The 26,466-nt window shown below is 52.9% G+C and overlaps 1 protein-coding gene and 1 pseudogene across 1 annotated transcript in view; both read left to right on the top strand.

Annotated features, from left to right (window-relative positions):
- Positions 1–21,079, top strand: part of RAB44 (RAB44, member RAS oncogene family) — a 35,807-nt gene extending 14,728 nt beyond the window's left edge. The window contains exons 3-14 of the mRNA XM_011945322.1: positions 1,526–1,637; positions 3,235–3,409; positions 5,027–5,173; positions 5,781–5,871; positions 6,243–6,338; positions 7,866–8,053; positions 8,650–10,208; positions 13,334–13,415; positions 15,132–15,246; positions 16,257–16,358; positions 18,526–18,602; positions 19,913–21,079. Of these exons, the coding sequence (XP_011800712.1) occupies positions 1,526–1,637; positions 3,235–3,409; positions 5,027–5,173; positions 5,781–5,871; positions 6,243–6,338; positions 7,866–8,053; positions 8,650–10,208; positions 13,334–13,415; positions 15,132–15,246; positions 16,257–16,358; positions 18,526–18,602; positions 19,913–20,003 (2,835 nt within the window). The 3' untranslated portion in view covers positions 20,004–21,079. The remainder of the gene's footprint in view (positions 1–1,525; positions 1,638–3,234; positions 3,410–5,026; positions 5,174–5,780; positions 5,872–6,242; positions 6,339–7,865; positions 8,054–8,649; positions 10,209–13,333; positions 13,416–15,131; positions 15,247–16,256; positions 16,359–18,525; positions 18,603–19,912) is intronic.
- A 4,063-nt stretch (positions 21,080–25,142) lies between these two features.
- On the top strand, positions 25,143–26,010 carry LOC105514259 (annotated as a pseudogene).
- The last annotated feature ends 456 nt before the right edge of the window (positions 26,011–26,466 follow it).

The following is a 26,466-nucleotide window of genomic DNA, read 5'->3' as shown; positions in this document are numbered from 1 at the left end:
AAAAACGTGAACAGCAACATGAAACTTCACCTATTCAGATCTCAAAGAGCTGTTCTCCTTCCCAGTGGATATGAAATTATTTTTCTTTGAGATACAGTCTCATTCTGTCACCCAGGCTAGAGTGCAGTGGTGCAATCTTGGCTCCCTACAACCTCCTTCTCCCAGGTTCAAGTGATTCCCCTGCTTCGGTCTCCCGAGTAGCTGGGATTACAAGCGCCCACGACCACGCCTGGCTAATTTTTTATTTTTAGTAGAGACGGGGTTTCACCATGTTGGCCAGGCTGGTCTCCAGCTCCTGACCGCAGGTGATCTGCCCGCCTCGGCCTCCCAAAGTGCTGGGATTACAAGCATGAGCCACTGCGCCCAGCCTGGAATTCTTAACTAATTTGAGATCACAAATAGAAAAACAAACAACAACAACAACAAAACAACTAGCAAACCAGTTTTTCTGTTGTTTTTCAACCAATAGGCATTAGGTCTCCATGATGCATCCCCCAGAGATCACCAAATAGAACATAAAGACCATCACTGGTTTAGACCAGACCATCACCGCTGCCACCAATGGGGAATAACTTATCATTCATGTGCAGCTCCAGATAAAAACACGAAATTTGCAAAAAGGAAAACAAAGTAACTAGAGAAACAGAGGATCAGCAAACTCCAAGTTCTATTATGCTTGGGATTCCCTCTGAGAGCCAAAGCGCGTGGGCTAAAAGAGCCCATGACATGTGCTTGTGCAGCCATGCAGGCTACTTGGTTCTGCCAGATGAGCCCACTGGGCCGTCTCCATAGACCTTAGTCCAAAACTTGTTATAATTTTCAAAAAGGTAAAATCATGACCTGTAGGCCGTGATATATAAACTGAACTCTTATAGAAGATTTTATGTCACTCATTGACTTTTTTTTTTTTGAAACGGAGTTTCACTCTTGTCACCCAAGCTGGAGTGCAATGGCGCCATCTTGGCTCACTGCAACTTCTGCCTCCTGAGTTCAAGTGATTCTCCTGCCTCAGTCTCCCAATTAACTGGGAACATAGCCACCTGCCACCATGCCCGGCTAAGTTTTGTATTTTTAGTAGAGACGGATTTTCACTATGTTGTCCAGGCTGGTCTTGAACTCCTGGCCTCAGGTGATCCACCCACCTCGGCCTCCCAAACTATTGGGATTACAGGCATGAACCATCATGCCCGGCCTCAGATAATTTTTGGACACTGATCACAACATTCTGGGGAGTGTTGGCTGCTGTCCTTTATCAAGTTCCTAAAGACATGGGACTTAGGACAGGTACGTTTTGATTTTGGATGGAGACAGTGAAAAGGACTGGAGCCAGTTCATGGCCCTGCTGGGAGGGCTGCCTTGGGTGGGGTTGGGAACGTCAAGCTTAGGCCCTGGGTCAGGTTACTGGGGGGACTCTGACATTAGGGCGAGGTGAGGTAGGGGTGGCTGAAGACAAACATCTCTCCGTTTTGGAGGGTGAGAGTCTTCCCCGGTGGGAACACCTGCCCACCTTGCCCATTCCTTCCAGGTGGCCAAGTTCAGCTTCCTGGGCAGCAAGGAGGAGTCAGAGATGATCTTCAACTGGGTGGACGTGGAGCGGAAGGGACATCTGTCACTTGAAGAATTCAGCTCTGGACTCAGTATGTCTGTCCTTGGAGGGCCTCTGGGCACCCAGGTGTCCCGTGCAGTGTGTCCTGCATGGGGCTAGACTGGGTCGTTAGAGAGGCAACTCTTTTCCCAGGGACTTTCACCCCACATCCCTGGCTGCCAGAGTGGTCCGGGGCCCTCCCTTGTGCATTCCACGCCCCCACCCCCCCGCCTCCAGGGAGGCCTCTGGGCTTGCTCCTCCCATGTCTTCTCCTCAGTAAAAGGCTTCTCCTGAGCCAGAGGTCTTGACACCACAGATTTGTTTCCGTAACATTGTGGCTTTGGTTAGGGGAATTCCATGGGCCAGGGAGCAGCAGAGGGTGATATTTAGGGGTGGGGGCTTTCCAGGTACTGAGCCCCCACTGGGCAGGGCCGCCCCAGCACATGCCTCTCTAGAAGGGCTGACAAGACTTAGGGAGCCCAGGACCAGCAGGGCACAATCCTCCCGCTAATCCTCTCCGTGGGAAGACCTTCCGGCCCAGATAATGAAAGGTGTGGAGTCCTCACAGAGCCCCTGCAAGACACAGATCAGCCTTCAGTGTCCACAAAGCCACCCAGAGTTCTCAGGTCAGCTGAGTCTCCAAAAGCCTGGAGACCAGCAGAGAAGGAGGCCAGGAATCTGCATTTATGCGTGGGCCCACTCCAGCAGGAGGCTCCTCCAGTTCTGGCAATGGAGAAGCTGAGAGTTGGGAGGAGAACTCAAGGGCTGGGCAAGAGAAATTGCCGGTGGGAGTGCAGCGCAGAGGGCGCATTGTTGTCCACACAGCCTTGGGGCGGTCTTCATTCGCAAATCCAATCATGCCTGCCACGCCAGGAACTTCCCAGTGCCTGTGGGACAAACTGGAAGCCCCTTCCTGGGGCCTGCAGGGCCTGTACCCTCCAGACGCTGCCAACCTCGCTGGCTCACTCAGTGCCATCCACCCCATCCATCTTGCTAGCCCGGCTCCTGCCTCAGGGCACCTGCAGTGCTGTTCTCTTTGCCAGGCACACACTTCTTGGAGTGCACAGGATTTGCTCCTTCTTGGGATTCACATCTCAGTTCCAGTGTCACCTCCTTAGGCCACTGCTAGCCACCTCATCTAAGTCGATCCTCCCAGTCTCTCCGTGGAAATTACCCTGCATATTCCTATATTCCTTTGGCTCACTTAGCAAGTTGGCTTAAAATATATATATATATACACACACACACACACACACATATATACATACATACATATATATATATATATGTTCTTTTCAACCTGCACTAGAATGTCAGCTCCATGTTAGGGATTTTGGTTAATTTTGTCATGTAGATGCTCAATACATATCCCTTGACTGAGTGCATGAAGAGTTTGTTCACTGCCTTGGAGGTGTGGTGTGATTTCCAGCAAGTCTTTTGGTGTCTCTGGGCCTCAGACGCTCATCTGTAAAGTGACTACCTTAAGCAGACTCCTAAGGTTGATTTGAGAAATATATGAATGTAGCCCTGTATAAATGTGACCGGCACAGGTAGAATTCCTTCCCTGAGGGCTGGAGCAGGGCTGGGTGGGAGGCCAGGCACCTGGGCCCAACACCACTGTGCTCCCCTCTGTCCGTCTCTGTCCACAGAAAACATCTTTGGCTCCAGCCAGAGCTCCCACAGGCTCCGCAGAAGGAAGCCCCTGCCCTCTAAGCGGGTGTCTGCTACCACCAGTTTCCCAGCTCTGGAGGAGGCCGATGCTGAGGAGAAGGAGGCGTTCCTTGCCTTCATAGAGCAGCTGGGGACTGGACACTTACTTCCCAAGTAAGGCCAGGGCAGCATGTGCATGGGGAGAGGCTCTGCCAGCCACTGACAGCAGGGGCTCTCCTGGACACAGCGTCAAGAGGGCAGGTGCCAGGTAGAGCCAGGTGCAAATCCCGGCTTGGCCATTGGCTAGCTGTGTGACCACAGGGATGGCTTTGCTTCTGACCTCTGTTTCCTGGGCTGCAGAATGAGCCTAAAAGCTGTGGTGGGGTTAAAACCACATGCAGAGGATGCCTGCTTATGGGGAGTCATTCCCACCCCCGCACCTCCCTGCCCTGTCCTGCCCTGTAGGGTCACTCTTCAGGAGGACTAACGAGTGGCCTCAGCTTCCCAAGGGCCCTTGAATTCTTAAAACCATGGGAATCCCTGCCGGTGCCTTTCTTAACTCAGTGAGGATTCCTGGAGTTGGGGGTGATTTCAGGCATTTTGTGCCCCGGGTTGAACAGGTTTGGAGACAGAAGTGCATTTCCTCCCATCTATCTGAGGCTCTGGGTATAAGGAGTTGCCTTTGCTTAGAGAAGGGGAGCTCTGGCCTGGCTCACGCCTGTAATCCCAGCAGTTTGGGAGGCTGAGGTGGGTGAATCACCTGAGGTCAGGAGTTCCAACCAGCCCGGCCAACGTGATGAAACCCCATCTCTACTAAAAATACAATATTAGCCAGGCATGGTGGCACATGCCTGTAATCCCAGCTACTCGGGAGGCTGAGGCAGGAGAATCACAGCAAGAGAATCGCTTGAACCTGGGACGCAGAGGTTGCAGTGAGCCGAGATCGTGCCACTGCACTCCAGCCTGGGCAACAGAGCAAGTTTCTGTCTCAAAAAAAGAAAAAAGAGAGAGAGAGAAAGAAAGGGAGCCCTGCCTGCAAACATCCCTCTCTAGGACCCCCAGGGTCTGTTAGAACCAGTGGGGGCATCACCCTCACCAACTGGCCCAGGTTTGCTCACCGCCCCCGTGGGGTTCTGTGAGGACGAGATTCCTCACACTTGGCTCCCGGAGGGTGGGGCCAGGTGCTGAGGCAGGCAGGGTGGGACTTAGGGTGTAGACTGGCAGGGCAAGGGGGTGGGGAGCCTCTTATTCACTTGGCAGCTTGGCCTAGGCTCAGCCCTCTGGCATCCGTCCTCACGACTTAATTAAATCCATGTGAAAGCAGCCTTTATCGGGTGCCAACCATGTAGCAGGCCCTGAGCTGGTGCTTTCATCAGGCGTCTCTCATTCCTCAATGACCTTGCTTGGCAGGTATCAGCCCCCACCCCATTTTACAAATGAGCCCAGAGAGGGCTTGGGACTTGCTGAAGGTCACACAGCCTCAGAGTGAGAGAAGAGAGAGGGCAGATGGAAGCCCTGGGCCATCAGGATCCCAAATCCTCCCATCCCACTATTACAGTATCATAGAGAGACAAAGTGTGGCAGGGGTTCAAGAAGGGAGAGGGCACACCTGGGAACGATTCCTGGGGGAGGTGGCGTTTGAGTTGCATCTTGTAGGGTGTCAATAGATTTGGCCCAGGTGCCAAAGTCTCTTGGAGTGCTGTAGTGAAAACTGAGGAGTGGGGCTCCCCTTGCTTCTCCATCCCACCTCGTGTCTGACCCTCCCATCTCTGGCTGTCCTCCCCTCCCCAGGCAGACAGAAATCTGGCAGCTGTGGGGGCAGCTGCGGCAGGAGGAGCCCCAGCTGGCAGGCAACCTGGCAGGCTTTCTGGCCAAGATGACCAGCCGCCTGCAGGAGGCCCAGGCAGACAAGGAGGCCTTGGAGCTGACCCTGAGGAAGTGAGTGGGGGGCCCAGCCGGGTGTCTGACTTGAAGTAGGTGCTCTTCACATTCCAGTGGAATCTGATTGAATTTCCCCAGCTCCTTCTACAGCCGGGCCTGTGAGTTGGATAGGGCAGAGCTGCGCTGGAGGAAGACGTGGCTCAGGGGACCTGGTGGGGAGGACAGAGTTAGTAATGGCAGGAGTGGGAATGGCAGGGTGTGTCTTGGTACAGGACCTGCTGTGACGCCCAACTCCAGGGGCCTGCTCCCGTAGATTGCAATGCATGTGGTGACCGTGGAGTTGGGTTATAGGGGCAGGAGGATGGTGAAAGCGGGCGGTGGGACTGAGTGATGGGGTGATGAGGACCATGAGACCCTGGCCAGGGGAACTGGTGATGGTTACAAGGGTCGGCATGGTAGGATTAGCAGGACCAATGTCAAAGTCATATGGGTCAGCGGCTTGTCGTTGGGATGGCTGTTCTCAGAGTCACAGAGGTCAGTGACTGCTGGCAGAGTGAGGAAAGCAATAGGATGGATTCCAAACCCAAGCCCAGACTGCCCCTGCCAGCAGCAGGCTCCCAGAGGCGCTAATGGGCTGCCTAGCCCCAACTCCTCCTCCTCCCAGGTGTGACTCTGACCACCACCGCGAGGTCCAGCAGCTCTATGAGGAGATGGAGCAGCAGATCCGCCAGGAGAAGCAGCAGCTGCAGGCTGAGGTGGGCTCCTGCCGGCAGCCTGCCTCCTTCCCACTGCCCGGGACACCTCTGCTGGCTAAGGAGTGGGGCCTGTGACTGACCAGGGTGGGGCGCAAGAGGCTGCTGGAGTAAATCCTCTCCCCTGAGCAGCTTGTGTTCCCCAGAGAAATGGGGTGGGGAATGTCGAACCTGGGCCCCCTTCCCATCTCTGCCAAGTCTCCTTGTTGCCACAATCTAGGCTGGAACTGGGGGAGTTGTCCTGAGAACCCTCCCTGCTGGGACATCTTGGCCCAGGCACCCCAGGTGGTGGAGGTGGAGTGTGAGAAGGGCTGGCCTGCCCGGCTGGCTCTTAAGAGTCTGCAGGGTGAGGGCTGAATCTACCTACTCCACAGAGCGACTCTCGGGGCCTGGCCCTCACCTCCCAGATGCAGGACGTCCTAGAAGCCAAGGAGCGCGAGGTGCAGCGACTAGCTGAGGGCCAGAGGGAGGTGAGTGACGGGGTTTCCCAGAAACCCACTTCCGAACAGGTTTTTAATATCTATGAGCCTCAGTTTCCTATCAGAGACATGGAAATCAGAACTCCTGCCTTAGTAGGTACTGTGATGATTAGAGGTACTACATGGGAGGGCCTAAGACAGTGCCTGGTACATAGTAGTTCATGCATCAGTTGTTCCATCTCTGAAACTGACCTAGCTTCCTGCTTAGGGTCAGGTTACCTGCTGCCCTGACACTGCAGGTCTTATAGCCTGTAGTCACTTACGGGTGGCACTGTGGTTGTGGTTCAGTGTTCGGGTCTGAGACCCTGCCCCACTGTCTCTTCCTTCCTCAACTTGGAGACCTCTGACCTTGGTAAAACTGTCCTCTGCTGTAACCAGGACAATAAGCATCCCTTCAGCCCGGGACAAGATTCCCCGAGCCTTCCTCACCATGGCCTGGGCTGGCCCTGTTACCAGGTTGATTTCCCAGGTGCCTCTGCAGCTGCTCCTTGGAAATTGAGGCAAGACCCTCCTGCCAAGAGAAGAGATAGGGCTTTACACCTGGGGCTGTTTTGTCCTGTCCCCTGTGAACGTGAAGCCTCTCCCCTCCAAACATTCATTCCTTCACCCCACAACTACTTATCCAGCACCAACTATGTGCCAGACACTGTTCCAGGTTCTGAGGATCATGACAGACACAAACTTCTGCCCACAGAGTCATCTAGTCAGGGAGACAGGTGACATACATAATATAGGAGATGGTGATCAGTGCTAAGGAGAATAAAGTAAAACAGGGAAGGGGGATAGAAGAGTTGGGGAAGTTGAAATCATAGTCAAGTAAGTTGAGAAGGGAGTCAAGCAAGGCCTGGCTGAGATGATGACATTGGAGCGAAGACCTGAAGAAGTGTGATATGCTGGGGAAGGGCATCCAGGCAGAGGGAACAGCAGGTGCGAAGGCCCTGAGTGGGCATGCGCTGTGGAAGTTCACAGAACAGTAAGCAGAGCTGTGGACTGGAACAGACTGAGAGGGAACAGCCATAGGAAAGGAGATGAGGGTCATGAGGGGAGGTGAGGAGGCTGCAGGGAGACTGTTCAGGGCCCCGGAGGCCATTGCAAGAGCTTGCCTTTCCCTGCACCTGGCCAGGCAGCGTTCCCTCCCTCGGTCATGTGATTTGCTGTTGGATCAGGAGCCCCCTGTAGACCAGATGGTCTCAGGAGCCAGCAGCCATTGCAGGGCTCTGAGGAGAGGAGGGTGGGATCTGGTTTAGGTGCGGGACCTCTGTGGCACTGCTGGGTTTTGTTTCTCACATAGTCTCCCTGCCCTCCCTGCCTCAGGATTTCCAATGCCCCTCCTGGACAGGAGCTAATGGAGCTAGTTAGGCCAAGGAGGGATAACCGCCCACTCCCACTCTGATTTAAGCTGGGTCTCCAGAAGCCTGGACAGGGGGTGGGAGTCTGTGTCTCACAACGGCCTTGGGAGGCTTTTTGCTGCCCTGGAGGGCATCTGGGCTTCTCTCCGCCTCACCCTCCACCCTGCAGCTGGAGGCCCAGCTCTCCCACCTCAGGAGCACACATCAGGAGGCTGCCTCAGAGAACCAGCAGCTGCGGGAGGCCAAGCGTGATCTGGCTGGGCAGCTGGAGGAGGTGCAGGGGCAGCTGCAGGTGACCAGGGAGCGCCTGGACGCCGCCAGGGGCCGGGTGTCCTGGCAGGTGGAGGAGAAACGGAGGCAAGTGGCTGCTATCCCTGGACTGAGGTGGACTCTAGGGGCCTCCTGGAACCAGCGGGGAACTCTGAGTTCTCTAAGGATCTAGCTAGCATGCAGTGCACACACAGCTTCCTTCCTTAAACCCCACCCTCTGCCAAGCTGGAACTATCACGCCCATTTCTGAGATGAGGAAACGGGGGCACAAAAAAGGGAAACACCTGTGCCCAAGACCACATAGCTAGAATTAAAACATGCACGTGTGTGGGTGTACATGTACACACACACACACACACACACACACAAAGGCTTAGTGCAGTGCAAGATCCCTAGTAGGCACTCACTCTACTTGTTATAGCTCAGAGGAGTGGGATGGGCCAGAATGATCAAGGAAGGCTTCCTGGAGGAGGTGAGGCTTCATGTGGGTCTTCAGGATGGACGAGATTGAATGAGGAGGAGGAGTGGGGAGCACACGCCAGGTGAGAAGGATTACCTGAGCAAGGACTGGGAGGAGGCCTGGCCATGGGGAGAGCAAGCGATGGTGAGGGCTGCAGGTAGGATGGGTGTGACACCACCTACCTGCCCCTCCCCTGATCTTTGCTTCCCTGCTTCCTTTCCAGTGTTCCTGGAGTGGGAGAGAAGACCCCAGACCCTCAGGCTGTCTCCCCTGAGGAGGCCCCCCTGCCTGGGCTATTTGGGGACAATGATGACTGGGACCAGCTCCTGAGCAACTTTGGCAGCCCTCCGCACGGAGCCCTGCAGCTCTGCTGGAGCCCACCCCCGACCCCAAGAGCCGCCTCAGGCCCCCAGACACCCCGTGTGGTCAGGCAGATCTCCATCTCAGAGCCACAGGCTTTACTATTTGGTCAGGAGCCATCTTCAGATCCAGATGGGGCTCCAAGGACCCCCCCTGGGGTGCCTTTCAGCGCCAAGGACAGTAAAGGAGTGGACCCAGATAAGCAGGACATTAGTGCAGAGCAGCCTGTCGAACCACACGACCTGGACCCCAACCAGGAGCCGGGGTCCACCCCTGAGGGCCGCCTCCTCTGGGGTCTCTCAGGAAGCCTGGTGGCACCTGCATTCAAAGTGCTCATTCCTTTGGAGGATGGGCCCCCTCCCCCTCCCCAGGCCCCAGCTGGGTCCAGCAAACAGATCCAGGCCTCAGACCCAGATGACAAGGACCCTGGGTCTTGGGCTCCTCCCAGGGGGGCTCAGCCTGGGGCTGGACCAGGACCCCGGGAACCCACACAAACCCCTCCCACCATGACTGAGCCGGAAACCCAGCCCGGACCCTCGCCCACAACTACCTTTACAGGAGTGGGCCCAGCCAAGCTGCCCAGGCAGAGAGATACCCTCCAGCAGAACTTACATGCCACTGGCTCTGAGCCAAGACCGGGGGCCCAGAGGGCCAGAGCCCTCACCCTGGGGCCAACTGAGCCCTTCCAGGGCCTGGAGTTGGTGGGTCCACTGCCCACAGAGAGGTTGGAGCAGGGCCACGCAGGCCCAGTGGTGCAGGAAGGCCTTCCTGAAGGGCTAAGAGAAGCTCATGGCCGGGTCCTTGGGCTGGGTGAGCTGCCTGCCCTCCCCCACCAGGGGCTAGAAGAAGAACCCAGGTCTGAGGAAGGAAAACAAGAGGGCCGAGGTGAACAGGACCTCAGTTCAGAGCAGTCAGTTGAGGCTCACGGCCTGGAAACTGCGCATTCACTACTCCCCCAGCAAGATTCTCTGCTTGTTTCTCCCCCATCTGCCACACCACAGGCTCAGGCGGAAGCAGAAGTCCCCGCTCCTGGAAAACCGGCACCTCCAAGGGGCTCTCCTCCTGGAGGGGCTCAGCCTGGGGCTGGAGCAGGACCCAAGGAACCCACGCGAACCCCTCCCACCATGGCTGAGCAGGAAGCCCAACCCAGGCCATCCCTCATGACTGCTCACGCAGAAGAGCAAGGCCCCCCTCACTCCGGGGAACCAAGGGCAGAGAGCAGGCTTGAAGATCCAGGAACGGACTCCAGGGAGGCTGGGCTGACCCCATCCGCGGGAGACCTCATGGCTGGAGGGGGACCCCAGGCCAACCCTGATTACCTCTTCCATGTCATCTTTCTGGGAGACTCCAACGTGGGCAAAACATCCTTCCTGCACCTGCTGCACCAGAATTCCTTCGCCACCGGATTGACAGCTACTGTGGGTAAGGGCACCGAGGAGGGCGGCAGGGAGGAGGGGAGATGCAGGGGCCAGGGCCAACGAGTGGCAGCAGGCCCAGACCAAGCCATCCCTGAGGAAGCTGCAGGTTCTGCCCTGGCCACGGGCCCTGCATTAGACATTGTTTTATATGGGGATAACCTTACTATTTCACTAATCGTCTCTAATTGCAGGTAATTTGTTTTTTCTGCATTGATCTGATTAGCTTACAATGTGCCACATCAACAATGCACCCTACAATTTAGGTGCCTGCAAGAGTTGATGGTGAAAACAAGCAAGTTTCCACTCATGTGGCCCGTGGGCAGGCCAGAGCAGGGTCTGTGCTGGTTGGATTTGCTCATGACTAGCTCCAGGCTGGGCGGCGATGGTCTGGCAGGAAGTCACATTGGGCAAGCTGGATATTTTACACAGAATGTATTTGTAGAGTGTGGTAAATTAGGAACCCAGGTGCCTGAATTCAAATTTTAGCCCTGCCACTTACTGGGGTCTGAACTTGGACAAATAATTTAACCCTTTTGAACCCCCAAATCCTCATCTGCATAATGGGACAACAGTAGTGCTGCCTTCCTAGAGCGGTTGAGGATTCGTTGAGTTGATATGTCAAGATCTTAGAATAATAACTGACATGTAGTGAGTACTCAATAAGTATTAGTTATTATGATTGTTATGATTATTTAAGTAAATATTTGATCATGTCTAACTCAGTGGCTCCTGCAAGAAATGGCTGAAAGCAGAGAGTCTTCCCTCCCTAAAAGTATCAGCATATGCGGCCACTGAACCCTGTACAGAGCTACAGAAAAGCAAACCCGAGGGAATGGAGGGGAGACCCACCTAGGGACAAAGACATCACGCCACGCCTGTCTTTGTATTAGACCAGGGCACATACCGACTGAGGATCAGTGCCAGACCAGTCAGTAAATGACAGCTCCCCACAAGAGAGGCCTGGGGCAGGTTCTCAAACTTTTCTTGCCCAGGAAGCCTCACCTGGGAGCCAGTTAAAAATGCAATTCCCTCAGGAAGAGGAAACCTATAGCAGGCTGGCCTGATGTTGAGTGGGGTCACAGGTTCTACAACGCTACCATTATTTTATTTATTTATTTATTGAGATAGAGTCTCGCCCTGTCACCCAGGCTCAAGTGCAGTGGCACAATTTCTGCTCACTGTAACCTCTGCTTCCTGGGTTCAAGTGATTCTCCTGCCTCAGCCTCCCAAGTAACTGAGACTACAGGTGTGTGCCACTTCACCTAGCTTATTTTTGTACTTTTAGTAGAGATGAAGTTCACCATGTTGGCCAGGCTGGTGACCTCAGGTGATCCACCCGCCTCAGCCTCCCAAAGTGCTGGGATTACAGGCATGAGCCACCGTGCCTGGCCAAGGCTACCATTATTAGTCACCTAAGCTACCGTTTACTGACCACCTCCCATGCACCAGGCATCTTCCATACATGTCTTATTCCTTACAACAGCCTTCCTTAGAATGGAGCCTCCCCCTTTATTATGTGGTGAGAAGTTCCCACAAAATTCAATCAAGAAAAACACAAGCTGCATAATTGTGAACCAACCAACCAACCAACCAACCAACCAACCAACCAACCAACCAACCAACCAACCAACCAACCAACCAACCAGGCAAGCCGGCATGCACTGCTAGCTGGCTGGGAGTACCCGAGATCCAAGTACTTGGTCCAGATCTGTCCTAATCCCAGCTACGGTTTGCTGCCCCCTGGTGGCTATCATCTATTCCGGTTTAAATACCACAGGAAATGATCCTGCCTTCATGGGTCAATTATTTCCCTACCTGGCGTCACCTTCCCTCCATTCTTGTCCCACCCCACTACCTCACAACATAAGAACTCTACCCTGCCTGTATTTGAGGACAGGACCAGATAGAGAATTACAGCCAACGGAGTTATATTTGAATGTACATTTTCCATATCTATCCCCATTTTACAGATGAGGAAAGCAGAGAATTGAAGACCTGGTTAAGTTTCTTGCCCTAGCTGGGCCCCCAAAGTTAAGGCCACCTACCTTAAAAGCCCTGCCTCCACACCAGAAGTTTTATCCTCTTTTCTGGGTCTGTTCACTTAAAACAGCATTTTCTTTCTTTCTTTCTTTTTTGAGACGCTCTGTCGCCCAGGCTGGAGTGCAGTGGTGTGATCTCCGCTCACTGTAAGCTCCGCCTCCCGGGTTCCTGCCATTCTCCTGCCTCGGCCTCCCAAGTAGCTGGTACTACAGGTGCCCACCACCACACCCGGCTAATTTTTTTTGTATTTTTAGTAGAGACGGGGTTTCACCGTGTTAGCCAGAATGGTCTCGATCTCCTTACCTTGTGATCTGCCCGCCTCGGCCTCCCAAAGTGCTGGGATTACAGGCGTGAGCCACTGCGCCCGGCCTTATTTATTTATTTATTTATTTATTTATTATTTTTTTTTGAGACGGAGTTTCACTCTTGTTGCCCAGGCTGGAGTGCAGTGGCGCGATCTCGGCTTACTGTAACCTCCGCCTCTCGGGTTCAAGTGATTCTCCTGCCTCAGCCTCCCGAGTAGCTAGGATTACAGGCACGCGCCACCATGCCCGGCTAATTAAAACAGCATTTTAATCCTCCAGCCACTCTGCAGTGCAGGTCTTTCTAATTTGCCACTTTGCAGACAAGGAAAGAGAGGCTCGCAGAAGTGAAATGACTCGCCTGAGGTCCTGTAACCAGTGTACCAGTGGCCTGAAGCCAGCATTCCTTATGCCCCTCTGGGCTGCTTGTCTTCCCTGCTGTCTTGTTGAGAGGGGAAGGTGCATGCAACAATTAGGGAATGGAACAAGGAGTACTGTAAAAATAAAATAACGAAACTTGTATTTTGGGTGGCCGAAGGAATGAACATCGTAGACAAGGTGCCTTGTGTTGGCACAAACTGCCAGTGTGGCAGGGAGGTCTGGGAAGGCTTCCTGGAGAAAGTGGGTCCTCAAGGACGGATGGAATGCAGAGCCGAAGGGAAGCCCAGCAGCCAAGGGCTCTATCGCACTGCAGCTGGTACAGGGAACAGGAGTATACTGGGGTAGGCCTTGGCTAGGAGTCCTGGATGGTAACTTAGTAGGCTTCACTCCTCTTTATGTGTCCTAGGAGTAGATTTTCGGGTCAAAACCTTGCTGGTGGACAACAAGTGCTTTGTGCTGCAGCTCTGGGACACGGCTGGCCAAGAGAGGTAACAGGCAATGTGTATCAGTGGTGTCAGGAACTAGGCTGAGTGTAGGGGTGCAGAGGGACACACAGCAGCTGCAATAACATGGGCAGGGAGGCAACTGCCCCCCAAGGATTCAGGAGGTCAAGCCCAAGGCCGGGGAGAGAGGGCAGCAGAGCCAGAGGGGAGAGAGGGCAGCAGAGCCAGAGGGGAGAGAGGGCAGCAGAGCCAGAGGGGAGAGAGGGCAGCAGAGCCAGAGGTCCCTCAGCCTGGCAGGGCATATATTAGGGCTGTCCCAACATGGTCATTAGTGGACAGTCACCCAATCACCTGTCCTTCTGAAAATACTGGTCTTCTGCTTTCAACCTAGGCAGTAGTGATCAAAACTTTTTTTTCTTTTCTTTTGGAGATGGAGTCTCGCTCTATTGCTCAGGCTGGAGTGCAGAGGTGCGATCTGGGCTCACCACAACCTCCACCTCCTGGGTTCAAGCAATTCTCCTGCTTTCAGCCTCCTGAGTAGCTGGGACTACAGGTGCCCGCTACCATGTTCGGCTAATTTTTGTGTTTTTAGTAGAGATGGGGTTTCATCATATTGGCCAGGCTGGTCTCGAACTCCTGATCTCGTGATCTGCCTGCCTCGGCTTCCCGCAGTGCTGGGATTCCAGGCATGAGCCACTGCACCGAGCAGTAATCAAAACTTAAAAGGCATATCTTATTTCATTCTGCAGTTCCACATCTAGAAATTCATTCTATAGACAGACTCATATATGACTATAATAACAAAGGGACCAGGACCATTCATAGTATTATCACTTGTGTTATTAAACATAGGAAACAACCTAAATGTCCATCAATAGGGGACCAGTTACATCAAGTAGGGTCAGTCCGCCCAATATAACACTGTAAAGCCACACAAAGACCGAGGACTGTCTTTATGTACTAATAGGGATTTTTTTTTCTTTCTTTTTTTTTTTTTTTTTGAGACAGAGTCTTGCTCTGTCGCCCAAGCTGGAGTGTGGTGGCGTGTGATCTCGGCTCACTGCAACCTCCGCCTCCAGGGCTTAAGTGATTCTTATGCCTCAGCCTCCTGAGGAGCTGGGACTACGGGCACACGCCACCACATCCAGCTAATTTTTGTATTTTTAGTAGACACGGGGTTTCACCATGTTGGCCAGGCTGATGTGAAACTTCTGACCACAAATGATCCTCCTGCCTCAGCCTCCCAAAGTGCTGGGATTACAGGCGTGAGCCACTGCACCCAGCCCAATAGGGAAATTTCTCCAAGACATCCTGTTAACTGGAAAAAACCAAAATGTAGAACACTGGATATTAATGAGTATGATGAATGTTTGACACTGTATTTGTATAAAATAGAGGCGGAAAGATGTATGTGTACAGGTGTATATATGTGTGTGTATATATATGTATATACATAAAATACCTCTGGAAAAATATTTAAGAAACTGATAACCCTGGTTGCCTCTGGGGAGAGGGACTAGGTGGCTCCAGGATGGGGCAGAAGGAAGGAGACTTTTCACTGAGTTCTCCTTGAGACCTTTTGAAATTTGGGCCATGAGAACTGTTACCTCGTCAACAATAACTACACCGTATGAAGGAAAGCATACGGACATGCTCTGTGGGAAGCAATTAGAAGTAGGATAGGTTACTTCTCCCACTTTGCAGAGGCCAGGACCTGGGGTCGGGATGCCTGGTGTGGCCTCATGCAGACTCTCTGGGCAGGTACCACAGCATGACGCGGCAGCTGCTCCGCAAGGCTGATGGGGTAGTGCTCATGTACGACATCACTTCCCAGGAGAGCTTTGGCCACGTGCGCTACTGGCTAGACTGTCTCCAGGTGAGCAGATGGCTGCTGGGGTTGGCCCCAGTCCCTCCAGTCAAGAGGGACCTTATATCCTGCCACTCCCTCTTTTCTCCCAGGATTACAAATGACATGACAGACATATGGGTGACACCACCCACTGAGGGCATGTGGTTGGATGAGCTGGGAACGCAGTAGTACAAAGAAACCACAACTACATAGTATAGCCTTCAAACCCAACTACTTCCTTTATCCTGTGAACATTCTCTTCCTACATATGGCAGCTCTGTTTATAATGTCTTCTTCTTACACTTGAGGCTAATGTAGTTCTAGTGCCATTCCACGTGATAATTCCTCTGTTCACACATCTCTAGTTTTTCCCCTGCATACTTCCTCAAAGCATATATATTGAAATTCTGCCGTGTGTACTAGCACAGCAGAGGGGTGTGAAGTTAGCCATGTTGTCTTCTGTCTGGAAGTTTCTAGTTTAGCAAAAGAAGCAGGATAAGGTAATGTGTGAAGAGGGGAGCTGAGCACTGGGGTCTGACAGGACCTAGATTTGAATCCCACCTACCCCAACTCTGTGACTTTGGACAAGTGAATTGAGCTCTCTGAACTTCAATTTCCTGACTTCTCTCATAGGGGTGCTGTGAGGATTAACTGATATAATTGATTTCAGCATAGCACCTGGTGTATAACAATCACTCATTAATCAGAAACTATTATTATTATTATTCATGAAACAATTGGGAAAATGTATAATCAAGTGCTGGACTGTTCAACACAGGCAGGAAGAGAGGGCATGGGCAGGAACAATCCAGGAAGGCTTCCTGGGGGAGGTGTTCTTAAGGTTGGCCTTGGAAAATAGGTGAGACGTTTATCAGCAGAAAGGAAGGATGGGGGAAAGGGTCCAGGTGAGAAGGATATGGAGTGGATGTGGCCTGAGAGTGGGAACACGGGGGACACACTTCAGCTTCTAGGAGGGCAAATGTGCCAGGGGCCTGGCACACAGTGGGTGTGGCTGAGAGAACATGTTCTCTGTGCAGGACGCAGGGTCGGATGGGGTGGTCATCATTCTCCTGGGAAACAAGATGGACTGTGAGGAAGAACGGCAAGTGTCCACAGAAGCTGGGCAGCAACTGGCCCGGGTAAGCAGTTGGGCATCAGCCCGTCTCCGTGTGTGGACTGGGCAGACACCTCCCTGGCGGGTAGTGGATAGGCATCACTTGACCTGGGCAGCCGAGAAGAACCCATGGCCCATTTCTGCCCCTGCCCCAACCAAAGACCTGCTCAGAGTGAACAGCAGCCTGGCCGCCTCTGCCTCCCACACAGCCCCAGCCTCTGGAGATGTGCGTTAAGCCCAAACCCGAGGCTGGAGCGGCGGGGGTGACACTGAACCTCATTGTTGAATTAGCACATTCCCACACCATGTCCCCACCTACATAAGAAATAGCTTCAGAGTAAAAAGGTTTTAAAAGCTTTGCTTAAAATTCCCAATCAAATGTTAATTTTATCTCTGGTCTCTAATTAACGTGCTGCCTTCTAAGTTCTCCTATTTTAAGACTCAAATTCTCCCTTGGGATGATTACATCAAAAGCTCCACTGCCAGACAGTGAATACTATTTATTCATGAATAGCATTTAACCACATTCCAGAAAATCTGGAGAGAATAAAAATAGAGGGAAAAATCACTCCTCGCCCCACCTCTCACGCAACCCCTCCTGGCATTTTCATACCGTATTTTCTTCCTGTTTCTCTTCCCACTTCCCATAAGTCGTGAGGTCATCATTGTGGCTCCTGCCTGAAAGGAATTTTTTTCTTTTTCTTTTTCTTTTTTTTTTTTGAGCTGGAATCTTGCTCCGTCTCCCAGGCTGGAGTGCAGTGGCATGATCTCGGCTCACTGCAACCTCCGACTCCCAGGTTCAAGCGATTCTCCCACCTCAGCCTCCTTAGTAGCTGGGACTACAGATGCGCGCCCCCAAGCCCAGCTAATTTTTGTATATTTAGTAGAGGTGGGGTTTCGCCATGTTGGCCGGGCTGATCTGGAACTCCTGACCTCAAGTGATCTTCCTGCCTCAGCCTCCCAAAGTGCTGGGATTACAGGCGTGAGCCACTGTGCTCGGCCTTTTTCTTAAAAGTAGTAACTCAACCCTTTGACATAGTAATTTATCCTCTAGCAATTTATCCTAAGGGAAGACTCAGAAGTAATAATCCCTAAAGGAACACCTAATGGATACCCATGTATAACATACAATCGCACATGTTTATATGAGGGTTTTCAAATATTATTTATAAGAACAAACATTTGGCAGCAATTGGTGGTTAAATTGTGGATGTTCATATGAGAGGTATTTGCCATTAAGAATCCTGTCTTGGAAAAATATTTAAGGGTTTGGGGAAAATGCTTACAATATAATAGAAAATCATACAAGCAGCTGCAAACCTAGATATAGGTTAGGTTGAAACATATGAAATTGCTGATATTTGACTGGGGGCATGCCAAAAATAGCAATTTCATCTGGTTTAACCTAACTGTACAGGACATTTAGCCCCCGCCCCATAAAAGGGTTATATAAAACAGAATGGCAATATCTACCGAAACGCTAACAGCAGTGGTTTAGATATTGAACGTGTACTTTTTTTTTTGAGATGGAGTCTCGCTCTGTCGCCCAGGCTGGAGTGCAGTGGCCGGATCTCAGCTCACTGCAAGCTCCGCCTCCCGGGTTTACGCCATTCTCCTGCCTCAGCCTCCCGAGTAGCTGGGACTACAGGCGCCCGCCACCTCGCCCGGCTAGTTTTTTGTATTTTTTAGTAGAGACAGGGTTTCACCATGTTAGCCAGGATGGTCTCGATCTCCTGACCTCGTGATCCGCCTGTCTCGGCCTCCCAAAGTGCTGGGATTACAGGCTTGAGCCACTGCGCCCGGCCTAGAGCGTGTACTTTCTTATACTGTATCTTCCAATATTCTCCCAATGAAATATTTTTGAAATTAAAAAACATAACTAACATTTATAAAGTGTCTCCAGAGACCTTTCTCCAAGTTGAGATGCGGCTTCCCACGCTACTCCGAAGGCTGTGAAATGTCGTTTCAGTGCATTCTTTGACACCTTGGCCAGCCGGGGTGAAGGGACAGTGGGCAGAGGGCTTCAGCCAGGGACGGTGGCCCACGCTGAGATGGGGCTGTCTTGCTCGCCACTGAGGTCGGCTTAGGGATGCATTGGGACTCTGATGGCCAGGACTTCAGTGGCGGGGTATGGCCTGGCCTTGCAGTTTTCTCTCCCAAGGCACATATGCCCCTCCCTGTCTGGCCTGCAGGAACTGGGGGTCTCTTTTGGGGAGTGCAGTGCCGCCTTGGGTCACAACATCCTGGAGCCTGTGGTAAACCTGGCCAGGTAAGTGCTGCCCACTCGCTCCCCGCTGCCGCTTCCGCGCCCCACCCCCACCCCCCACCGCCCCACCGAATCCTCTGGGACAGCTCCAGCCCCTCTCTTGACTCCCAGCTGGGACTGAAAGGCCCATTCTGAGGAAATGGGTAAGGGAAGCACCTAGTTAAAGACCTTGGCTCACCAGTCTGAGCGGGGAGAGACAGCCCTGCACTGAGAGTCTCCTGACTCCAGCTCTGCCATTCTCTTTCGCTGAATCACTCCCCACAGGCACTTAGGCTCTCTGAGCCTCAGTTTTCTCATTTGCAAAGAGGGCTGAGAAAAGGGGTGTCTTTCTTCTGCTCCCAAACTTCTAGTAGCTTCCATGGATTTAAAATAAAATTCGAATGCTTTGCAATGGCCTGCAGCATCTCTAGTGCCATCTCCCGTACCCCTGCACACACACACACACACACACACACATTCACTCACACCCACACAGACTCACATTCTCTCACACATACACTCACACTCACACACACACACTCACTAAGTTCCAGCCACTCAGAGACTCCTTCCCTGATCACCCACCTCCCACCACTATTTTGGATCCCAGCCCCTGTTTGTGTCCTTCATGGCCCTCCTTGATATGACACATATTAATGGTATATGCATTTGTCTGTTTTCTTGTTGTCCAGGAAGGCAGGGCCATGTCTGTTCTGTTCAGTCCCTCTCCCCATGCCTGGGACCCAGGTGCTCCAAAAACGAATACAATGAGTGAGGGATGAGGGGAGCTAGATCAGATGGGCACTGTCTGGCACGCAGTAAATACATCATGAAGAAAGGGAGGGACTTCTTTTGCTTCCCCAGCCCCCAAGCTCTCTCTTGGCACTGTGCCATAGCCCTCTACCCAGGATGCACCTCCCCCATCCTTTTTGCTGGCAAACCTTGTCCATGGCTCAGTTTTCAGTTCAGTCACCATCTCCTTCCTCCCCAGATCCCTCCAGGACCTGGTGTGAAGTCCCTGTGTGCCTCCCCATCATTCCTGGGCTGCAGTCACTCCTTTTCCTGTCTGTCTCTCTCACTACTCAAGGGAGGGAATAGTGGCTTCTCTGTCGTAGTCAGAGTCCTGCACAGTGCCTGGCACGTAGTAGGCCAGAAAGAGAAGGTCAAAGTCTCAGTGACTCAATTCTTCTGGTCTCATGTGGAATGCAAGGCAGAGGCAGAGCTGGTGTGGGGGTTGCGGGTGCAGCCTCCCAGCCCCCAGCTGCACCCATGGGCACATCCATGCTGCCCCTAGGAGGCGAGAGAGAAGACTGATGCTCGGCATTGTCACATAGGTCACTCAGGATGCAAGAAGAAGGCCTGAAGGGCTCGCTGGTGGAGGTGACCCCCAAGAGGCAGCCCAAGAAATTTGGTTGTTGCTCCTGACCACTTGTCCTGTCCCGGGTCGGATGGACACCCGCACGGTTTCCTGTCCCGCAGCTCCTGTTCTTCGTTCCTGGACAGCAACGAAACAGAGGACCAGCTTGGAGGTTCAGGAAAACCCTTCTCAAATCAGGACTCGGATCCCAAAGCAGGGCTGCATCACCTCTGCCTTTCAAACTCCAAAGGAGGGCTTTGTTGAGTGAACCAGGCTTGCGGGGCAGGAGTACGGTAAAACTCTGCAAAGAAAGAAAAAGTCCAGAAAAACAACTTAAGGAAAATACACCAAAATATTGGCCACACATCTGTGGGTGATAAAATTATAGCGAGAATGTGTGTGGGGGGTGTTACTTTCTATTTTACACATATTTGTATGTTCAGATTTTCAACAATAACGATATTCATTACATAATCAGAAAAAAAGAGATGAGGAGGAGGACAGAAACTTTCCAAGGAGCTCCCTTGGGTGCTGCTGGCTCCTAACTGGTATAACCTGTTAATCAGCTTGCTCAGTGTTAGAGCGGCCCCTCTGTGCTCTGCCTGGCAGGGCGCTGTTGGCCTGGTCTCCCTCGCTATTTCTATTTGCAAGCATGGGCTTTCTTCGGTTCCTGGGAAGAGTAAAGATCCGAAGGCCTCTGATATGCCCTGATGCCCTCCTGTCTTGCAGAGCCCCGACCTCACTCCCTTTCCCCATGATACGAAACACACCTCACAGAGGTCACATTTGAGGGTCTCATCCCCTGCTCCAATGCCACGGTGTCCCCAAGCACAGGGCTTTGGCCTGAGCTGTCAGTCTCTGGATATATTTGAGGGGCAGCTAGGGTGTGGCTGGGGGTCCAAACAGCTGGGGAGCCTAGATTCAGAATCATTCACACACTCTTCTTTGTAGCTTTTGCAGAAGTTTCCAGAATTCCATAATATTCACCTTCTGAATGGCGGCTGCACCTTATTGGCCAGGGCTGGGGTTTCCGGTGCCCTCGGAGAGCTTGCTTTAGAGTCTTAGAGAAACTGCCATGGTCTGTGTTTGTATGTCTGTCACATCTTACCATCATCACAAATTGAATATACAACATGTGCCAGGCACTGAGTTTGTCTGATTGTTTTTTGAGACAGGGTCTCTCTCTGTTGCCGAGGCTGGAGCGCATTGGCATGATCGCCGCTCTCTGCAGCCTCAACTGTCTGGGCTCAAGCGATTCCCCTACCTCAGCCTCCCAAGTAGCTGGGACCACAGGCACGTGCCACCACACCTTGCTAATTTTTTAGTTTTTTGCAAAGACAAGGTCTTGCTATGTTGCTTAGGCTGGTCTCAAATTCCTGGGCTCAAGTGATCCTCCCAATGTGCTGGGATGACAGGCGTGGGCCACCGCCCCTAGCCTGAGTTTGGTATTTTGTAATCCTTCAGGTACTGGGGAATTTCCTGGCTGAATCAATGGAAACCCCATAGAGGGACAAGCAAAGACAGTTCAAGGAACAGAGTTAGAGAGAGAATGAAGGAGAAAGAGGGAGCAACAGAGGGCTGTTGAATCACATAGTCTTAGACCCTGGCCCCAACCCCTCTTCTCAGTTCTGAAAGGAACGTCTCAGCAGCAGTGAGCCTTCCATCACTAGAGGCACACAAGCAGAAGCCAGGTAATACTTGGCAAAAGGTGAGGTAGAGAAGATCCCAGCATCTGAATCCACCAAAGTTGGATTAGATTCCCTTAACGGACCCCATTCAACCTCCAGACTCCATGTGGATGATTCCCATGGTCCAGCTGATTCTTTTTTTCTTTTTTCTTTTTTTTTTTTGAGACAGAGTCTCACACTGTCGCCAGGCTGGAGTACAGTGGTGCAATCTTGGCTCACTGCAACCTCTGCCTCCTGGGTTCACGCCCTTCTTCTGCCTCAGCCTCCTGAGTAGCTGTGACTACAGGTGCCCGCCACCGCACCCAGCAAATTTTTTGTGTTTTTAGTAGAGACAGGGTTTCACTGTGTTGGCCAGGATGGTCTCGATCTCCTGACCTCATGATCTGCACACCTCAGCCTCCCAAAGTGCTGGAATTACAGGCATGAGCCACCGTGCCCGGCTCTCTAGCTGATTCTTTTACTGGGCGCTTCGCTGATCCTTTTTTACCCCAATGTCTTCTCCCACCTCAGGTCCCCTCCCGCAGCCCACAAGCCTGCGCCTGAACTGAGCAGTTTCTAGACTGTGGTGTGCTCAGAGAGAAAGAGAGGGGTGTGGGCTGGAGTGAGTGATGCTGGCCCTGGGTGAGGATGGGAGACAGGTCCTGTAGTTGCTAATGGCTCTTTCTCTGGGGCCCAGGGACCTGGCAGGCACCAACGTCTCTGTCCTGTGGGCCAGGGAGTTAATGAGGCAGATAGGCAGGGTGTGATTCCCGGGAGAGACAGTAGAGCAGACATAGCCCCTGTCGTTTGGGCGCCTGGTACAGGAGGGGCCCCCAGGCCTCCTTGTTTCATCTCAGCTCTGCTCTGGCCTCAGGCAACTCAGATTCCCAGGAGGTGGAGTTCTGGGAGAAACCCCACACTGCCCAGAACCCTGTTTTGGCTTTCTTGGGCCGGATCCACCTGCTGGGCAGTGCACAACTGTGCAAGGACCACTAGCCTTTCCTACTGTCAAAGGGCTCACAAGCCGGAGAACAGGACCCAGAAACCTCAGAATAGCACAAAGCAGGCAAAGACAGCAGCAGGAGAAACTTGAGGTAGACTTCAGAGTGAACTTCCAGGCAAATGGTGAGTTCTTGGGGCATGTCAGCCAAGGGGGCTCTGGCTTAGGCTTAGCCAGAGTCTGATTAAGAAAAGGAGGGTGAGGCCGGGCGCGGTGGCTCAAGCCTGTAATCCCAGCACTTTGGGAGGCCGACATGGGCGGATCACGAGGTCAGGAGATCGAGACCATCCTGGCTAACAGTGAAACCCCGTCTCTACTAAAAAATACAAAAAAAACTAGCCGGGCGTGGTGGCAGGCGCCTGTAGTCCCAGCTACTCGGGAGGCTGAGGCAGGAGAATGGCGTGAACCTGGCAGGCGGAGCTTGCAGTGAGCTGAGATCCAGCCACTGCACTCCAGCCTGGGCCACAGAGCGAGCCCAGTCCAAAAAAAAAAAAAAGAAAAGGAGGGTGGAACTGGGCTGATGGGACTCAGGCTGCTGAGTGAGAAGGGAGGGCAAGGGGACAGAATGAAGGCTGAGCAGGAGCTTTAAGAGAAGAGGGCTTTTTGGAACTAAGGGGGAGCAGGGGCAGAATGACATCCCTCCTTTACCCAGTGCCTACCGCATGCCAGGCACTGTTCTGAGCACTTAGCTCTTGTTACTTCATTTAGCCCTCACACCATCAGGCATATTCCCCAATCTTACAGAAGAGGAGAGTACTGCATAGGGAGGCTGAGTAACTTCTCCATAGTCATGTAGCAAGTAAGTGCTGGAAACGGTGTTAAACCCAACGCCAATACCCACAGACTTAGCCCTGAAGTTATGCAACTGCTTACAGGAAGATGCTTCCGGGAAGCAGGGGCCAGGTCGCTGAAACCTCGTATTGCTCCCTGCCAATTCCTCTCCAGTAATAGTCCATGTCATTGGTGGGTGTGGACCAGGAAAAAGTGACAAAAAGGCAGTGACAAATGCCAGGAAAGTGGCTGGAGGACAGCCTTCATCCAGGACAAGTCCTTCATTTCCCCTCCTCCTGCAGTCCCGGGAGCTGGTGGGACCTGGGAGGGTGGTCGACATCAGAATTCACAGAGGCCCCCTCTCCAGTCTTTCCTCAGTTGCCCTCAGGCACGTTGCTGCCCTGGGGCTCCAGAGATCAAGCTAAGTCCCCCAGGCTGGGGCTCTGCAGGAGGGACTCAGAGACTCCTTCAAACCTGGCTTTGAGCCTGCAGGAGAAGGGTGTCTCCAGTCCCCACCCCAGTGTGGGAGAAAAGGGGAGGGCAACTCCAATGAGGACTCCACTGCTGTGTCTTGTTTGCTGCTGGATTCCCGGAACCTGGTCCAGAGCAAATGCCCAGGAAATATGTACTGAGTTAGCAGGCAAGCCTCTCTCCAGCTAAAGCTCCCGGGCCCTGGCCTGGCCTGCAGGGCAGCCAGTGGTGACGTCAGCCACTGGGCTGACTTGAGTATGTCTACATCCCATCTTCTAGCCAGAGTCCTCCCAGTCGGGGGCTCCCCCTGCCCTTGACATGTGGGACACAGTGGGGGTGAGGAGAAAGGTCTGACCGCTGGGCGCAGACTCCCCCATCCTGCCAGGGGCCTGCGCAGCATAACCTAGAGGGCAGTGATTCCCAAGATGGTCTGCCCTTCAAATTATTTGGGATCTTTCAAAAATGCCAAAGCCCAGACCAACTATGTCATGTCTCTGGGGGTGGGACCCAGGCTTCTGTATTTGTGAAACTCCCCAGGTCCCAATGTGCAGGGACACTTGGGAACCACCTTCTCAAAGCCCTTTCAGATCCACTTTCCCATTTGAACCTCAGATTAAACCTGCTTGTTTCACAGGGCAGGGTTTTGTCAAAAAATAGATACGTGTGTGTGTGTGTGTGTGTATGCACATATATATTTATCAGATTATGAAAGCAATGTGTACTCCCTGCGGAAATTTTAGAAGTAAATTTTAAAGAAGAACATGAAAATTATCCTAGTCTTATCACTTATGACAGTTACTATCGACATCTGTTTTATTTCTTTTATTTCCTTGCTTTCTTACAGCTGAGGAAACTGAGGTAGAGAAACATTAAGTAACTCTCCCAGGGGCCAGGTGGAGAGGCTTAGGCCTGTAATCCCAGCACCTTAGGAGGCCAAGGCATGAGAATCACTTGAACCCAGGAGGCGGAGTTTGCAGTGAGTCAAGATCTCGCTCCAGCCTGGGTGATAGAGTGAGACTCTGTTTCTAAATAAATAAATAAATAACTCCCAGGGTACTGGAGCTAGCAAGTAGCAGAGGCAGGATTTGAACCCAGGGCACTGATGGAGTCCATCCCCTGGGGTTGTCATGAGGTCTGCAGGGGCTAATGTGTGCCAAGGACAGGCATGTATCTGGCTGGGTCCACTACATGTAGGGGTCTGTGAGAAAAGGAGGAAAGGGAGGCTCAGCAGGAACGGGGAAGGCGGCCTTTGGGGCTGACTGGTTTCTACTTTGTCCTTGTGTGACTGAAACAGGAGAATGGAGCCCAATGCCACATTCGACACGCAGCTCACGGCCACACCTGAGTGACTGCTCCGACTCATCTTTGCCGGGGTCTGTGGCGTTGTCCTGCTGGTGGGGCTGTAGGCTAATGGGCTCATGCTGCTGGTGGTGAGCCGGGGCCCAGGCGCCCCCCACCCGCTCCACACCCTGACCCGCAACCTCATGATGAACATCACGCTATCTGACCTGCTCTTCGTGGCCTGCATGGTGCCTGTGCTGCTGCTGAGATTCCTGCAACACGACTGGTGGCTGGGCCCTGCCATCCGCACCATTAGCCAGGCCATCAACACAGCCACCATGTTCTGCATCTTCTATAGCATGGTGGCCATGGCTCTCCTGCACCACATGGCTGTGGCCCTGCCTGACCTGGACTTCCCAGCCGTCTGGGGCAGCTGCCTGCTGCTCTGTGGGGCCATGTGGGCCCTGGGCCTTACAGCATCCCTGCCCAACTGGCTGTTCCAGAGGGTGGCAGTGGAGGAGAAGACAGTGGGGGGCTCCTGAGACCCAGGCCTGCCTCTTGCTCCTGAACCCTGCTGGGACCTCCTGCTACTTCAGCCTGCTGGGAGCCCTGGCCTTCCTGCCATGCATGCTGGGGCTGGGCTGCTCTTTCAGCCACGTGGGCTGGCTCCTGTGGACACAGCCCCGAGGTCCCATGGGAGAGAGCATCCAGGAGCATCAAGAGAACACAGCCATGGGCCACCTGCCTGCCACACCGGCTGCTTTTGTGGCCTCCAGCCTCTGCAGCATCCTGGCCTACTCCAATCGCACTGTAGCCCTGTCCTCTGCTTCTACCTCTCCCGCCCCTTCTGGGCAGGACTCAGGGACCTCTTCTGCAGGCCGATGACAGCCAGGCATCCCAGAGGTGTGGGAGTGGCAGCCACAGTGATGGTGACTGTCCAGCCTGGCCATGACAGGGCCCCAGGAGGCCTGTGGGGTCTGGCAGGGGTCTAAGAGTATAGGCTGATGGATGGGCTGAGACTCAAGGGAGATGGGAAGACCCTTAGGGACCTGACAGCCCACCCCCTCTATTTTACCAGTGGAGAGACTGAGACCCAGAGGGCAGAGGGCCCAACCAAGGTCACAAGGCAACTAAGTGGCTCAGTGAGAGCTCACATCTCTAGGTAACCAGGTGGATCCTCCCACTCCACCTTCAGGCTCAGATACCTGTAGGCTCCACAGCTCCCTAATTCTGTGATCTTGAGCCTCTGTGTCTCAGTGTTCTCATCTGGAAAATGGGATGACGATAGTACATACCTTCTTTACAGGGTTGTTATGAAGATGAATTTGCTAAACACATGTA

The sequence above is a fragment of the Colobus angolensis genome, unplaced genomic scaffold (genome assembly GCF_000951035.1).
Source record: "Colobus angolensis palliatus isolate OR3802 unplaced genomic scaffold, Cang.pa_1.0 Scaffold24, whole genome shotgun sequence".
Lineage (NCBI taxonomy): Eukaryota > Metazoa > Chordata > Mammalia > Primates > Cercopithecidae > Colobus > Colobus angolensis.
This window is presented reverse-complemented; position numbering and strand designations above follow the sequence as displayed.